The sequence below is a fragment of the Hyaena hyaena genome, unplaced genomic scaffold (assembly GCF_003009895.1).
Source record: "Hyaena hyaena isolate Hyena2069 unplaced genomic scaffold, ASM300989v1 scaffold_86, whole genome shotgun sequence".
NCBI classification, from domain to species: Eukaryota; Metazoa; Chordata; class Mammalia; order Carnivora; family Hyaenidae; genus Hyaena; species Hyaena hyaena.
Window position 1 is genome coordinate 475,467 of NW_024080721.1, and position 15,992 is coordinate 491,458.

Here is a 15,992-nt window from a genome sequence, read left to right on the forward strand (position 1 = left end):
GGAGCCTGTTTCAGAGTCTGTGTCTCCCTCTCTCTCTGATCCTCCCCTGCTCACGCTGTCTCTCTCTCTCTCCTAGAAATAAATAAAACATTAAAAAAAAAATTTAAAAAAAAAAAGAAAATGTGTTGCTTAATTTCCAAATACTTGGGGACTTTTTATCTTTTTGTTATATACATAAATTGATTTTTAGTTAATTCCATTGTACATTCCATTAAAATCATGATTTTAATTCTTTTCGATTTATTGAGATTTGTGTCACACCTCAGAATATGGTCTATGTTGCTGAATATTCAGAATTTACCAGAAAAGTCATTTTCTGCAGTTGTTGGGTATATTGTTTGGTAAATGTCAACTATGTCATATTGGTTAATAGCGTTCTGTTTACTTCTCTGTCCTTAATGATTTTTCTGTCTTTTGGTTGTGTCAGTTCCTAGAGAATGGTTTAAATCTCCAGCTACGTTGTAGATTTGTTCCTTCGCCCTTTTACTTTGGACAACTTTACTTAATGTCCACATTAAGTTACACCATTAGGTGCATACACATTTTGGATTTTTGTGGCCTGACATACAGTGCCCTTCCTTTATCTCTGCTAATATTCCTTGCCTTGAAATTTACCTTGTCAAGTATTGACATAATCTTGTATGCTTTTTTTATACACGTGTCTCTTGCAAACAGTATGGAGTTGGTTCTTTTTTATTTGGGAAAAGTGTGATTTTGAAGTAATCTGTTCTTTGATTTAAAGCATAATTGTGGGGCGCCTGGGTGGCTCAGTCAGTTAAGCATCCGACTTTGGCTCAGGTCATGATATCATGGTTCGTGGGTTCAAGCCCTGTGCTGACAGCCAGCTCAGAGCCTGGAGCCTGCTTCAGATTCTGTGTCTCCCTCTTTCTCTGACCCTCCCCTGCTCATGCTGTCTCTCTCAGAAATAAATTTTAAAAATTTTTAAAAAATTAAGGCATAATTTGTTAGCATAAAGCTGTTTGACATCTTACCATGTTATCTTTTTACTGTCCATAGGATAAGATGTTAGGTTTCCTGTTTCATTTCTGATCTTGATAATTGGGGTGTTTTGGCTTTCTCTTTCATCAGTCTTGCTAGGGGTTCATCACATCTATTAAACTCTTTAAGAAAAAAGCAACTTTGTACAGAAATGCTGAGGCATAGGAGCACATGTACCCCAGTGTTCATAGCAGCACTCTCCACAATAGCTAAAACATGGAAAGAGCCTAAGTGTCCATCAACAGATGAATGGATCAAGAAGATGTGGTTTATCTATACCATGGAATACTACATGGCAATGAGAAACAATGAAATCTGGCCATGTGTAGCAACATGGATGGACCTTGAGGGTGTTATGCTGAGTGAAATAAGTCAGGCAGAGAAGGACAAATATCATATGTTTGCACGTATAGGAGGATTAGGAGGAACTTGACGGAGGAACAAGGGGGAGAAGAAGGGCGGAAATGGTGGGGGAAAGGGAGAGAGGCAAACCATGAGAGACTCTTGAATGCAGACAAAAACTGAGGACTGATGGATGTGGGGGGGAGGGGGGATGGGCATGGAGGAGGACACTTGTGGGGATGAGCACTGAGTGTTATGTGGAAACTAATTTGACAATAAACTATTTGTAAAAAAAAAAAAAAAGCAACTTTGTATGTGTTGATTCTTCTCTGCTGTTTTGTTTTCTATCACATAATAGTTTGATAGTTTCTTTTAATTAGAATGTTTAGCCCATTTGGTTTTAATGAATTAATTAATATGGTTGAGTTTGAATTTACCATCTAGGTATTTGGTTTTTATTTGCCACCTGTTTTTTGCTCCTTCGTTCTTTCTTGCCTTTTAGATTAATCAGGTGATTTTTACTGTTTCATCATCTTTACCTCTTCTTTGGTTAATAGCTGTATTTCTGTAGTTTTTTATTCTAGGGATTGTTTTATACATAAGTTCATATTACCAATAATAGATTAATAGTATACCACTTCATGAACAGTGTAAGATGCTCACAGTGGTGCAATTGCATTTCTCCTGTTGCCTTATATTTACTATTACATGTAAACTCCACTCTACATTATTTTTATTATTATTAATTTTTGCTTTAAACACTTAGGCAACTTTTTTTTTTAATGTTTTTAATGTTTTTTTTTTGAGAGACAGAGCATGAATGGACGAGGGGCAGAGAGAGAGGGAGACACAGAATCCGAAGCAGGCTCCAGGCTCTGAGCTGTCAGCACAGAGCCCAATATGGGACTTGAACTCACAGACTGTGAGATCATGATCAGAGCTGAAGTCAGAGGCCTAACTGAGTGAGCCACCTAAGCTCCCCAGGCAACTTTTTAAAAAATGAATAAAAAATCATGTTGTATGCTTATCCATTTTGGTATTCATTGGTTCTTGCACATTCAGCCTTGCATCTGGTATCACTTACCTGGAATATAATAGAACTTCAGGTCTTTTGAGAACATCCCTCTTGGAGTCTTGGTGAAAATATTCTCAGCTCGTTTGATTAAAATTTTGCCTTCAGTTTTTTTTTTTTTTTTTTTTTTTTTTTTTTTTTTTTTTTTTTTTTTNTTTTTTTTTTTTTAAATTTCTAGGAGAGAGAGAGAGAGACAGCGTGAGCAGGGGATGGCCAGAGAGAGAGAGAGTCACAGACTGAAACAGGCTCCAGGCTCTGAGCTGGCAGTCAGCACAGAGCCCGACGCGGGGCTCGAACCCACGAACCGTGAGATCATGACCCAAGCGAAAGTCGGCCGCTTAACCGACTAAGCCACCCAGGCGCCCCTACCTTCAGTTTTTTTAAGGATATTTTTGCTGGATATAAAATTCTGGTTTTATAGTTGTGGTTTTTTTTTTTTTTTTTTCTTTCAGTACCTTAAAGATGACACTCCATTGTGTTTTGAGCTTCTATTATTTTGGCTCTGGGACTTGAACATAATGTGTCCTTTTCTCTGCCTGCTTTTAAGATTTTCTGTTTTTCTTTGGTATTTAGCAGGTTTGGTTTTTGGGGGGTTTTTTTTTTGCTTGTTATTTTTAAAATTTATTTTGAGAGAGACAAAGACAGCGTGAGTTGGAGAGGGGCAGAGAGAGAGGAGGGAGAGAAAGAATCCCAATTAGGCTCTGCACTGCCAGTGCAGTGTTCGTGGCTTGAAGCCATGAAACTGAGATCAGGACCTAAGCTAAAACCAAGAGTTGGATGCTTACCGACTAAGCCATCCAGGCGCCCCATAGTGTTAGCAGTTTAATAATAATGTCTCTCAGTATGGTATTCTTTGTGCTTATTTGCTTTGTATTTGCTAAGTTTTTCGTACCTGTAACTTGAAGTCTTTGTTCAGTTTTGGCCATTGTATTTTTAATTTATTGTCTGTGCCATTATCTCTTTCTTCTTTTTCTAGGACTACAGTTACATATATATTAGAACATTCCAGATGTCCCCACAGATGTTAGATAAGTGGGGTTTTTTTCTTTTTCTAAAAGTTTTTACCTCTCTTTCAACTTGGACGCTTTACGTTTCTCCACCTTTAAGGTCTTTGGTTCTCCTGCCGTATCTAGTCTTCTGTTAAGCCCGGCTAGTGAACTTTTTGTTTAGATACTGTATTTTTCAGCTTTAGAGTTTCCACTTAGCTCTAACAGAGAGCGTCCATTTCTCTTTTGAAACTCCCTATCTGGACCCACTCTGTTCATCCTTTCTTATAAATTAAATATGCTTGTTGGAGTTTTAATTGGCTTTATTAAGCCTTATATTAAGTATTTGTAATAACTGCTCAGTATCATAACATCTGGATCATTTCTGGGCCTATTTCTATTAACTTTTTTTATTTCCTCTTGTGAATTGACTGATTCATCTCCTGATTGTGAAAAACACTGTCCTGTTTGCGTGTCATTTAATCTTACACAGCCTGCCAGGCGCTGTGGCCTCTGCACCTGTTCTCTAAAGAGTTTTGCATTACGTCTTGCCAAGTTGTCTGATTACCTTTAATTGGCTTGATCCGATGGCAGCTTCATTTTGGGATGTGTGGGGCGGGTCTGTTGCAGGCTTGCTGGTGGTCCTGAGACACGCCTGTCCTTCTTCCTAAGACAGAGGCTGGCAAAATATGGCACTGCCTGTTTCCGTACAGCCCCGCGCTAAGAACTATCTTTGCGTTTCTAAACAGTTATTTATTTTCAGGGTTATATAGGTGCCTGTGTAATGTCCTCAAGTTTGCCTCTTAAGTTCACAAAGCCTAAGATGTTTAGTGTCCGACCTTTTACAAGTTTGCCAGTGCCCCACCTAAGGCACAGCCCTTTTAGGATTTCAGTGGAGAGCATGAGACCTTTGTCGTACACCTCGGCCAGGACTTCAGTTCCACGTACTTTCTGCCCAGCAGCAGGGTGTAAAGTCTCTGCTTGGACCGTGAGGCTACGAGCTATTGCCTCCTGTGGCGTTTCTTGCATCTCGGGTTGTGCGTGTACTGCTAAGGAGTTAGCTAAGGATTTGAGGGGGATTTGGAATAGATTCGAGGCTCCTTTGTACGACTCTTTCTCTTTCACTTTCTAGCCTCTCTGGCATGTTCAAATTCTGTTTCCTTGGCTCAGTAAGACTTCTGCCCTTTGCTTGAACCCCTCTACCATGCACTGCTACAAACTGGGAAGCAATGGGATAATGTAAAACTCACCGGGTTTGCCTCCCTTTGAAGGATTATGTCCTTGTTTTATGCCTGTTTTTGGTTACTCTCCAAACATTTGTTTTCACTATTTTGTCTAGAGTTTATCTTTTTTTTTTTTTTTTATCAGAAAAGTTAGTCCAATACAAGCTCTCTGCCATAACTGGGACCAGACTGTGCCAGAGTTTGAGGCTTAAAAGAATTAATCCTCAATTATCAAACAAAGAAAAAACTGACTAACCAGAAAGTTCATTACTCAGAGTTTTCAAACTGTTATTTGCTTGTACCTAAACAAATTAGCTACAAAACCACTTCACCATCTTTCATACACAGTGTGAACAATACTGTCTGGGTCTATACCTCTTCGCTTCTGTTTGGGATATAATCTTACTTTGATGAGAGAGTTGGCATTCTGCACATAATTTCTTTGCAAGTGGAAAATGAGAGAGTCACCTTTCCATAGTGACTGATGGGCTGAGCAGGTGTTACGTATGCTCCCAGGTGCAAGGCCACACAGCAGTCAGGGAGTGAGAACGGAAGAGAGTAGGCGCGGGAGAGGGGAAGGCAACAAGGAAAGGTTTTTTCTTTCTAATGCTTTAGCAAGACCGTGATTAATAGTTTTTGGGATTAAGACTTAAGCCTTCTGGGGGCGCCTGGGTGGCTCAGTCAGTTAAGCATCCGACTTCGGCTCAGGTCATGGTCTCACGGTTCCTGGGTTCAAGCCCCGCGTCGGGCTCTATGCTGACAGCTAGCTCAGAGCCTGGAGCCTGCTTCCGATTCTGTGTCTCCCTCTCTCTGACCCTCCCCTGCTCACGGTTGCTCTCTCCTGTGTGTGCACACGCGCTCTCTCTCTCTCACTCTCTGTCTCTCTCTCTCAGAAGTAAATAAAAAATTAAAAAAAAAAAAAAGATTTAAGCCTTCTGTGCTTTGATTTCCTGAGCTAACCTTTCAGCTTCCTGGACAGACAGCATTCAATCTAGTCCATGTTAAATGACAGTTTCGGCTTATGATTATTACTAGTTTGGAATTTTCTAGTTTTGACATTCTTTCCAGTAGTGTTTCACTGTGTCATTGCCTTTGTTTTATGCTGTTTATTTAGATTACTTGAAACATCTCAAAAGTGTTTGTTCTGCCTAATCTGTTTTAGTAAAGTACTTTTCAAATATAGTGCTATTAAGTTATAATTAAAATACTTTTCGGCTGGTGGCATGGCAGCTTTCTCCCTGGATGTGACTATTAGACTGTTTAACAGAGAGAACCCTGATTTTTATTAAATGCTTTATCAGGACTCAGATGGAGTCCTAGCTGGGTAGGCCAAAAATAAAGGTTCAAATATCTAGTCACAGAAGGGAAGATGTAGTCTTTTATTGTGTCCAATTAAAAAAAAATTTTTATTAACCTAGTATTTGGTTCTTTTCTCTGTGTAGTTCTTACAGCTTCATTCTCAGATATTTCTGCTCAGTTCCGATGAAAGTACAGTTAGCCTTTTGAAGAACGGTTCTCTCCAGGCTGAGTCTGATTTCCAAAGGAAGGAGCAACCCCTTCTCCAGACACACGCTTCAGCGTCCCCGGGGTTACATGATACAACTTCCTGTCCCCACTGGTTTGACATAAATGATTCCAAAGTGCAACCAATCAAGGAAAAAGATATTGAACGGCAGTTTCAGGGTAAAGAAAGTGCCTACATGTTGTTTTATCGGAAATCCCAGCTGCAGAGACCCCCTGAAGGTATGGAAAGAAAAATGTTCCTATTTGTTTAAGTTGATGAGGTTTGAAGATAAATACTTAATGCTGTTTGAATTTTTACCCTCTTAAAAGAAAGTTTACTCTTGGGCGCCTGGGTGGCTCGTCGGGTAAGCATCCGACTCTCGGTCTCAGCTCAGGTCATGATCTCATGGTTTTGTGAGTTCAAGCCCCGTGTGGGCTCTGTGCGGACAGCGTGGAGGGACTCTGTTTCCCACCCTCCCTGACCCTCCCCCGCTCATGCGGTTTCTGTCTCTCTCAAAATCAATACATTTAAAAAGTTTGTTCATGAAACATTTTTAAATATTTTCAAGCTAACAGTAAGAAACACATGCCGAAAGAAACCCAGCGGTCATTTTATAATTATATATTTCTATTTTATTTTTTCTCCTCTAATAATGTGAGGCCATCGTTAGTATTTTAGAATTGGGCTCTCTTGGACCACATAATGGGTTCTTGTTGTGTGGACCATCTTGCTTGTGGTTGCCCTGTGCTTGGGTGCGCCTGTGTCATTTGGCCATATGTTTGTCGCCTTTGAGTTTTAAGTTGTGAGTTGTTTCCATATGTCCCCCTTTCCTTCCTTCTTTTTTCCTTTCCTCCAGGATAATTAATGTGTTCTCTGAATAGTTGAAATATCTTCAGAACATTCCTTGTTGAACCTTCTAAGACAGCTCATACCAGGGAGGTTAAACACTGAGACCCATAATGACACATTATTTTAAAGTGTTTATTTATTTTGAAGTGTGGGGGCAGGGAGAGAGAGAGAGAGAGAGAATCCTGTGTTCTCTCAGTAAAGAGCCTGACATGGGGCTCAATGCCATAAATTGGGAGATCACGACCTGGCCAAAATCAAGAGTTGGACACGTAACCGACTGAGCCACCCAGGTGCCCCCACAATGATACATTTTTAAATTGAAACTGCTAACATGAATCAGTGTGTGAGACTTTGGTCACTTCCCAAAGTTCATGCAAAAGTATAAATCCTAACCAGGAAAGTTCCTTGGATTGAGGCATATCTGTAGTTGTGAATGAGGACACTGTTCTTAAAGAATGAAAATAATAATCATTTTTATAAAGAACAAGAAGAGGCCAGTTACTAATTTGCACGTGAGTCAAAGGAAATAAAATTTCTGTATCTAAAACCGTTACACAATTATTCTTTTAACCAGACATTCTAGGCTTTATTTTTCTGAGGGAAAAATACGGTAATGGTTCTGATAAAAATACTGTGAAGGCAGAATTCATAGTTCTAGAAATATATATTAACAACTAAAAAAAATGTGTTCAGATGGAGTAGTTCTTTTTCCCTGAATTGAATTTTAGCATGTGTATGATTTGACTATGTACTAAATGGTGGTTTTCTAGTTAGCTTTAGCTTATGAATTGAGTAAAGATCTGACTTAAATCTTAACTTTTTGGGGGGATAAAGAAATGGAACTTGGCAAAATGATTCTAAAATTCACCTATAGAAGTGAATTAATAAAAATTAAAGAAGGAGCTACTGAAGAGAATTTACCCCATCAGTAAAAATGTGTTTGTAAAGCTCCAGCAATTCAGACAGCACAGTGCTTAATGCGGAGAGGTGGACAGATTGCTGGAGTAGAGCTAGCCCAGATACCCATCCAAGTGTTTTTAAGGTTTTAACCCGTGGTAAGATAACTTTTCAGATAAATGGGAGGAAAGTGAAATCACCCAAGAAGTAGAGCTGGGAAGTAAGCTACTAATCACTTGAATTACCAGTTAGTGTCATCAAGTGACTATATTTGTTGCTTGAATGAAATTCAAGTTCTTTGAATGTTTTTGTTAAAAGGGAATCTTAAAATGTATAAACATATTTTCTTTTTATTTTTTTTAATGCTTATTTAAAAAGAGAGAAAGGGAGACACAGAATCTGAAGCAGGCTCCAGGCTCTGAGCTGTCAGCACAGAGCCCAATGCAGGGCTTGAACTCATGAATCACAAACAGTAAGGTCATGACCTGAGCTGAAGTCGGACGCTTAACTGACTGAGCCACCCAGGCACCCCCTATATTTTCTGATCTTAAGGTAGATAAGACCTTTCTAAGCTTAAAAGCAAAGAAAAATTAAGGAAAAGTGTTATAAACCTTCAACAATATAAAAGGCAAATGACAAGACCGTGGGAAATAGGAAAATACATGACAAATTTATTTCCAGTCTTTAGAGTGCTCTTATGTATATTCCATTGTGCTTAATAGAAAATTGGGAAAAGGATAGAAATAAGCAATGTACAAAAGAAGAAAGAACAACCAATAAACTGAAAACAAACAAACAAGAATTCAGCCTAACTCACCCTCCTACACTGTTGGTGGGAATGTAAACTGGTACAGCCCCTCTGGAAAACAGTGTGGAGGTTCCTCAGGAAACTAACAATAGAACTCCCTTATGACCCAGCAATAGCACTGCTAGGAATTTACCCAAGGGATACAGAAATGCTGAGGCATAGGAGCACATGTACCCCAATGTTCATAGCAGCACTCTCCACAATAGCTAAAACATGGAAAGAGCCTAAGTGTCCATCAACAGACGAATGGATCAAGAAGATGTGGTTTATCTATACCATGGAATACTACATGGCAATGAGAAACAATGAAATCTGGCCATGTGTAGCAACATGGATGGACCTTGAGGGTGTTATGCTGAGCGAAATAAGTCAGGCAGAGAAGGACAAATATCATATGTTTGCACGTATAGGAGGATTAGGAGGAACTTGACGGAGGAACAAGGGGGAGAAGAAGGGCGGAAATGGTGGGGGAAAGGGAGAGAGGCAAACCATGAGAGACTCTTGAATGCTGACAAAAACTGAGGACTGATGGATGTGGGGGGGAGGGGGGGATGGGCATGGAGGAGGACACTTTGGGGATGAGCACTGAGTGTTATGTAGAAACTAATTTGACAATAAACTATTTGTAAAAAAAAAAAAAGAATTCAGCCTAACTCATAATCAGAAAATAGGCATGGAAACAGCAGGGAGACACCCCTTTTTTTCCTACCAAGTTACATGTTTCTGCTAATCTTGTTCTCAATAGTTGGCACTTCCTCTGGTTAGGTATATAAAGTAATATAACCACTTAGGTTCTTTGTATTTAAAACCTTAAACTAGTAATTCCACAAATTTGTCTTGAAATAATAGAGCTGTGTATAAATATTGATGTTCAAAGATGTCAAAGATGTTCGTTACTCCCGTTTATTTTATAATAATGACTATAAGTCACGCAATGTCTAACAGAAAAGATTGGTTAGGTTAATTGCGATATTTGTAGAATGGACTACTGTGCAGTCATTTAAAGCTTTGGAGAAGCACTCACAAATAAGAAATGAGAAAGCATCGTACAGATTTTTAAATACAGTCACAGTCGCTTTAAATAAGTGTGTTTGTGTGTGCATGTACAGACACGCTGTGCAGGTACAGAAGAGAGACCAGAAGTAAGTTTAACAAATTTTAGGAGTATCTCTTGGGAATGGGATTACAGGTAATCTGTGTTTCTTTCATACTGTAAAAATAATGTCCAGAATTTTTGCAGTGACCAGTTACTATATTTGTTATCAGGGAGGAAATGGTGGGTGTTCTCTTTAAAAAGTGTACTTAAAGAGAATCAAAGAAATGGACTCCTTCTGGCTTGGCTTAAAGAACCGTTTATCTTTGATTTCTTGTAATGTTTCCGTTATTCAGATGGGAAAGCTGAGATCCACGGGAAATTAGTGTTCACAGAGATAGTTACTAGAAGCTTCCCTAGCTCCCAGCACTTTCTAGTTTTCCCTGCTACAAGGTCTCCAGCAACCAGTTTGTATACTCAGCCCAAGTTCATGACGTTTTGTTCACAGCTCGAGCCAATCCAAGGTATGGGGTTCCGTGTCATTTGCTGAATGAAATGGATGCGGCCAACATTGAACTGCAAAGAAAAAGGTGAGTTTGACCTACTTGTAGCGTTCACGTGGTTTTTCTGGAGAATGAGGATCTAATTTAGGTCTTAAGTATTCAATCAGGAAAAGGAAAAGGGAAAAAAAAAGTCAACTGATTAATGCCAGCATCTGTGTAGCTGCTGAATTTTTGTAGGGAGAGTACCTGCTACTTTGAAATTACCCTTCTCTGTGATGGCGAGTGCAGTCATGTCACACGATGGCCATTGCTGAGCAGGGATGAAGCCTAGGAACATGGGGGAAGTTGGTAAGCACGCAGTACACTAAATGACTTGTATCCTGGCTGTCAGGTGATGCCCTAGGGACAAAGAGAGCCCGCTGTGAAAATCACCCCTGCTTATTTGAGTAGTTGTGGAGAAGTGGCGTAGTGACAGAAGACCAGACAGAGGTGGGCCAGAGGAAGGAGTGTGGATTCTGTGACTCTGTGGCAGAACCTCTCATGGGTTCTGCCAGCCGTGGTTTGTGAGAACTTGACGATCTCCTGTTCTCTTCTGAGGTGTTAGCTTGGACTCTGAAGAACTGGGTCCTTAGTGGCTCTCTGACAGGGTCAGTAGGGTGTTAGGTTAGGGACGTGGACGTTCTCATGGTCTCAACGTGGCTGGCTAATTATGTAGCAGGGGTGTGGTCAATGTTCTTATCACTGACTTAAAGCTGGGGGAGAAAGAGTAGCAAGTGGATTGAATGGCAAACCACTATCAAATCAAGACACTAAAAATATAAAACCTAGGGTAAAATGTCTTAAACAGGAAAAATAACGTGCATGTGTGGGTGCAGATTAGCAGTGGGTGTTCACAGCCACAACAGTAAGAACCTAATGGGTGCAGCCAGCCAGCACTAAGCTTTTTTATGTGACCATCAGAAAAGCTCGTGCTGTCTTTGACCGCGTTAACAGAATTGTGTCTGGAGTACCGGAGCAGTGGCTTCACCCTGGGCCAAGCTCCCCTTGACCACATTGCCAGAAGTGGAATATCAGGCACCAGCCTAGGGGGTGAGCGGATTCAGAGAGGAGCAGACAGCATCGGGCTGCAGCTGAGGACGTTTGACCCGGCAGAGTAGACTCTGGAGGGTCATGAGATCCACTCTCAATATTCTATGGAAGAGTCTACGGGGTCTAGTGAAAGTAAGGGTGAGATAGAAGTTGACAAATCTGGCACTTGACGTGTTACAGGAAGGGGTTTCTAGCATATCTGTAACTGTAATCTCAGGGTTGGGAGAGTCTGAGCGTGGATACTTATTCAGAATAATATTGCCCGGGGTATATTAAAATTCGTTTCCCTTGGAATTCATGGTGGCGGAGCTGAAAGTCTGCTATTCATTGAGAAACTAAAATGAGTTAATTTTGGAGCATGGAGGAAAAAGAGTTAATAATTAGGGAGAACAGAGAACTTATTTATATTGTAAATCAAGTATTTTTGGTTGGGTACGAAACAGTGTCTGTTACAAAAACATAACATTTCTGTATTTTTTATGCCTCTTTAAAGGGCAGAATGTCATTCTGCAAACAATAATTTTGAATTGCATCTCCACCTGGGCCCTCATTATCATTTCTTCAATGGGGCTCTGCACCCAACATCGTCTCAAGCAGAAAGCGTGTGGGATTTGACCTTTGATAAAAGAACAACTTTAGGAGATCTTCGACAATCAGTATTTCAGGTAATTTAGCCCTGCTTCCTCTTAATTTAGACATTGAGGTCCATCTCAAGCTGGATTCCCCTTTTCAAAAACCCTGTTTGGGGTACAACTGTTTATTTTTCAAAGCCACTTAAGAAAATCCTACAGCTGCCACTTGGCAAGGGTCGGCCCGGGTGTTCTGTGTACGTCTCTCAGGCTTTTTTTGCACGCCAAGACCCACACTGCTCTGCCAGCAGGGTTTCAGGGGACAATCAAGCCTGGTATATTTTATTTTAGGAAAAAGAGTGTAAGACCGTCTTTTTTGGAAAATAAGTGCAAGAAAATTATTTTTTAAAAGGAGAAAAGGATATGGGGCGCCTGGGTGGCTTAGTCGGTTAAGCGTCCGACTTTCGCTCAGGTCATGATCTCGCAGTTCATGGGTTCGAGCCCCGCGTCGGGCTCTGTGCTGACTGCCAGCTCAGAGCCTGGAGCCTGTTTCAATCTGTGACTCCCTCTCTCTCTGACCCTCCCCTGCTCACACTGTCTCTCTCTCCTAGAAATAAATAAAACATTAAAAAAAAAAAAAGGAGAAAAGGATAACGATGAGCACGTTACCTAAAACGAAGAGCTGAACAAGCAACTAATGCATCTCCCTTTCCTAAGCAGAGCGTAGCATTTTGTTTTAAATTTTTTTTAAGTTTTTATATTTATTTTGAGAGAGACAGTGTGCTAGCAGGGGAGGGGCAGAGAGAGGTCGCGAGAGAGAATCTCAAGCAGACTCTGCACTGTCAGCACAGAGCCCGATGGGCTCGAACCCGTGAACTGTGAGATCATGAACTTGAGCCGAAAGTCATGAGTTGGATGCTCGACAAACTGAGCCACCCCAGCGCCCCGAGAATAGCGCTTGTTACTAAAGCTTTTCAGGGAAGGAAGAGCATTCCTGGGTTGCAGTACACACAAGCCTTGTCGTCAGTCATTTCCTCCGAGTGCAGGTGTGCTTTCCTGAGAACGGTGCTGCTTACTTCACTTCTGGTGCCTTCGTGGAAATCCTGTCCTCGGGTTCTTTACTGTCAGGGCAACCCCAGGGCAAGCTAACCCCATTCTAGAGGTGAAAAAATCACGATTTAGAGACAGCTAATGGCTTGCATACAGTCAGACTTCTGGTTGTGGTAGAACCAGGCCCCGGTCTCCTTACTCCTTCCTTCCTTTTAATCACACTCTTCCACCTCACGCTACCTCCTAATCGAGGAAAAGGGAAATAGAAAGTGTAGGCATTAATTTTTTGCAGAAATAAATGAGTTTTTTGAAAAAAATGTATCAATTCCCAGGGTACCTGGGTGGCTCAGTCTGTTGCACATCCGGCTCAGGTCATAATCTCATGTTTCAGGAGGTCGAGTCCCAAGTTGGGCTCTGTGCTGGTATCGTGGAGCCTGCTTGGGATTCTCTCTCTCCCTCGCTCTTTGCCCCTCCCCCACTCATGCTCACACTTTCTCATTCTCTCTCAAAGTAAAAAAAAGAAAAACTCCTACCAATTCCCAAAATTATTCACTTTCTTTTGATTTTCCTCTTGTTGATTTTTTAACTTCAGTTGATTCGAATGATATTTAAATGTTGGATTCGTATCAGGATTTCTAAAATTTCCTAATGTTTCTGAATTTTTGCATTAAAAGTTCATTCCTGAGCCAGTCCAGGCAGTGTCATAGGTAGGCTTGGGGAGGGGACCCCGTCTAGGGGGACCTTTCAAATGGAAAAGACCTCTTCACCTTTGCAAGTTTTAGATTTGCTCCAGTCTGCTTTCTGATGTTTTAAGTGCACATCTGTGTTATTCTAGAGGCAAGACACTGGCAAGGGGCTGCAAGATTGGCTCAGCTAACTAATCACTTGTAAATAGGAAATTTCTTTTTAAGACAGCTACCTTGTGGTATTGTGGAGAGAGATCAAATAGGACTGGCCTTTATGGGTGATGTTCTTCTGGTGAGATGACCAGTCCCCCGGAGTGTTGGATCTAGAAACTTAAAAGACAAAGCCATGGTGATATTATTATAAACTATCAATGCTACGTTTTGAATTTATAGCGGGAAACATTCAGGTTAATGAGAATATTGGTGTGTGCTCCTCCCTGAACAGTGCTAATGAAATGAATGACTTTTGCTCTTTGCGACAAAGATTTCTGGGCTGGCACCTTCCCATGGAGGTGGCCTTCCCGTGAATTAAGTACCGTCATTTGGGCCGTCATCCTGTTCACGGTGTATGCAGCATTCTCTGGTCGCCAGTGGATGAGATTAACTATCTTTGGATTTGGCTTATTTAGCAAGGAGTGATGCCTTCTTGCCACATTTTGCTGCCGGATGGGATGGGTGTATTTGCTCCCCCTTTCGTCTAAACATAGGTAAAACAGCACCCTCTGGTTCTTTCGCCTGGAAATGTGATGTTAATGTTACTCCTCGTTGTTCTTTTTCCTTCCACTAATATTCTGTAGCTGGTAGAGTTTTGGGAAGGAGATCTGGTGCTTAGCGTGGCCAAGCTTGTTCCTGCAGGACTCCACGTTCATCAGAGGCTGGCTGGTAAGATGAATACTGAAGTACAGCAACTCATTGCATGTATTTACTTTTGATCATCTCGTCGGTGATTGTCTTCTTCCCCTTCCTCCTACTACCTTAACTAGGCTAGCATCACGCCGTCGGCTTTCAAACAACTAATTTATCTGGTTTATGTTGTCTGTGAATTCTGCTAGCACAGAAGCATTTTATATTTTTTAAAATTAAGGGTACCTCTCCACCAAAGCAAGTTTTCAAGAGGTTTTGGAATTTTTTTTTATATTACCACAGATTTTGTAGCAAAGCAGACAAAAGTACTTGGAGAGCTGAAAAGTATTTGCTACCTGTGAATAACAACAAAACAATAGCAATAGCAGTAGCCACAGTGACACTTCTTTTGGACCAAATACTGAGATAAATTTCTATAAATTACCTCCTTCAATTTTCACAGAATTCTTTTATCTCCATTTCTGAAACAAGAAAACTGAAGCATGGGGACAAGGTACACAGGACAGACAGCTCATTAGTGCGGCTCTGGGGCCTTGTGATGCCTAAGCTGCGCCTCTGCGCAGTGTCCCATACAGTCGGCGCCTCCCTGCCCTTGCGCTCTTAAAGCTTACATAACGACAGTGCAGAAATGCTTCCTTAACATGGGAGGGGAAACCTTAAGAGTATGTAAGAAGAATAAAGATAAAAGTAATACCAGAGTGCCTGGGTGGCTCAGTTGGTTAAGTGTCCGACTTCGGCTCGGGTCATGATCCCATAGTTCATGTTTCGAGCCCCACGTCTGGCTCTGTGCTGAGAGCTCAGAGCCTGGAGCCTGCTTCGGATTCTGTGTCTCCCTCTCTTTCTGACCCTCCCCTGCTGATGCTCTGTCTCCATCTCTCAAAAACAAATAAATGTTTTTTAAAAATTAAGATAAAAGTAATATAAAATAATACCAATATAATATTATGACTGCCTTTTTCTTAATTTTCCTTTATGAGAATGATTTTTCAAACAAATAAGTGTCTCAGCCTTTTGTTTTTGTTCAGTTGTCTCTGGTGATCATGACACATGGTCTCACTGAAGGCCTCCTCTTCCTAGGAGATGACCTGACGCTGTGTGAAGTGGGAATTGAGGATGGGGAAGACATCTTTGTATGGAATGGGGTGGAGGTAAATATGCACTGAAGAAATATTCGTGACGGTTCTTGATTTTTTTTTTTTAAGTTGTTGAATAAAACTTATTCGGCATACGTGAAGGCAACTAGATTTTAGAAAAAGTCTGAAATGTCTGATAAGTTTTAGGTATAGTCAGTGTCAGACGTTTGTTGAGTGCCTGCATTGTGCCAGACACTCCATTCAAAGGTAAATAATCAATCTGTCCTTCCTGCATCCTGTGTAAATAATTGCACTAATACGGGTGCTGAAGTAGGGATCTGTGCCTATTCCCCAGCAGAGTTCGGAATTCTTACCCCGGGTTCTGTGAGTGACCTACAAGAGCAGAGTGAAGTTTCTAAGTCCAGAAAGGGGCAGGAATGTCGCA

At 41.0% G+C, this 15,992-nt stretch overlaps 1 protein-coding gene across 7 annotated transcripts in view; it reads left to right on the plus strand.

The window, feature by feature from the left end:
- The window catches only part of USP40 (ubiquitin specific peptidase 40), an 86,182-nt gene that overhangs the window by 32,615 nt on the left and 37,575 nt on the right, over window positions 1–15,992 (plus strand). For all 7 annotated transcript variants that reach the window (XM_039234482.1, XM_039234484.1, XM_039234486.1 and 4 more), the window contains 5 exons: window positions 6,065–6,365; window positions 10,222–10,303; window positions 11,799–11,970; window positions 14,408–14,492; window positions 15,552–15,622. In XM_039234482.1, the coding sequence (XP_039090413.1) occupies window positions 6,065–6,365; window positions 10,222–10,303; window positions 11,799–11,970; window positions 14,408–14,492; window positions 15,552–15,622 (711 nt within the window). The remainder of the gene's footprint in view (window positions 1–6,064; window positions 6,366–10,221; window positions 10,304–11,798; window positions 11,971–14,407; window positions 14,493–15,551; window positions 15,623–15,992) is intronic.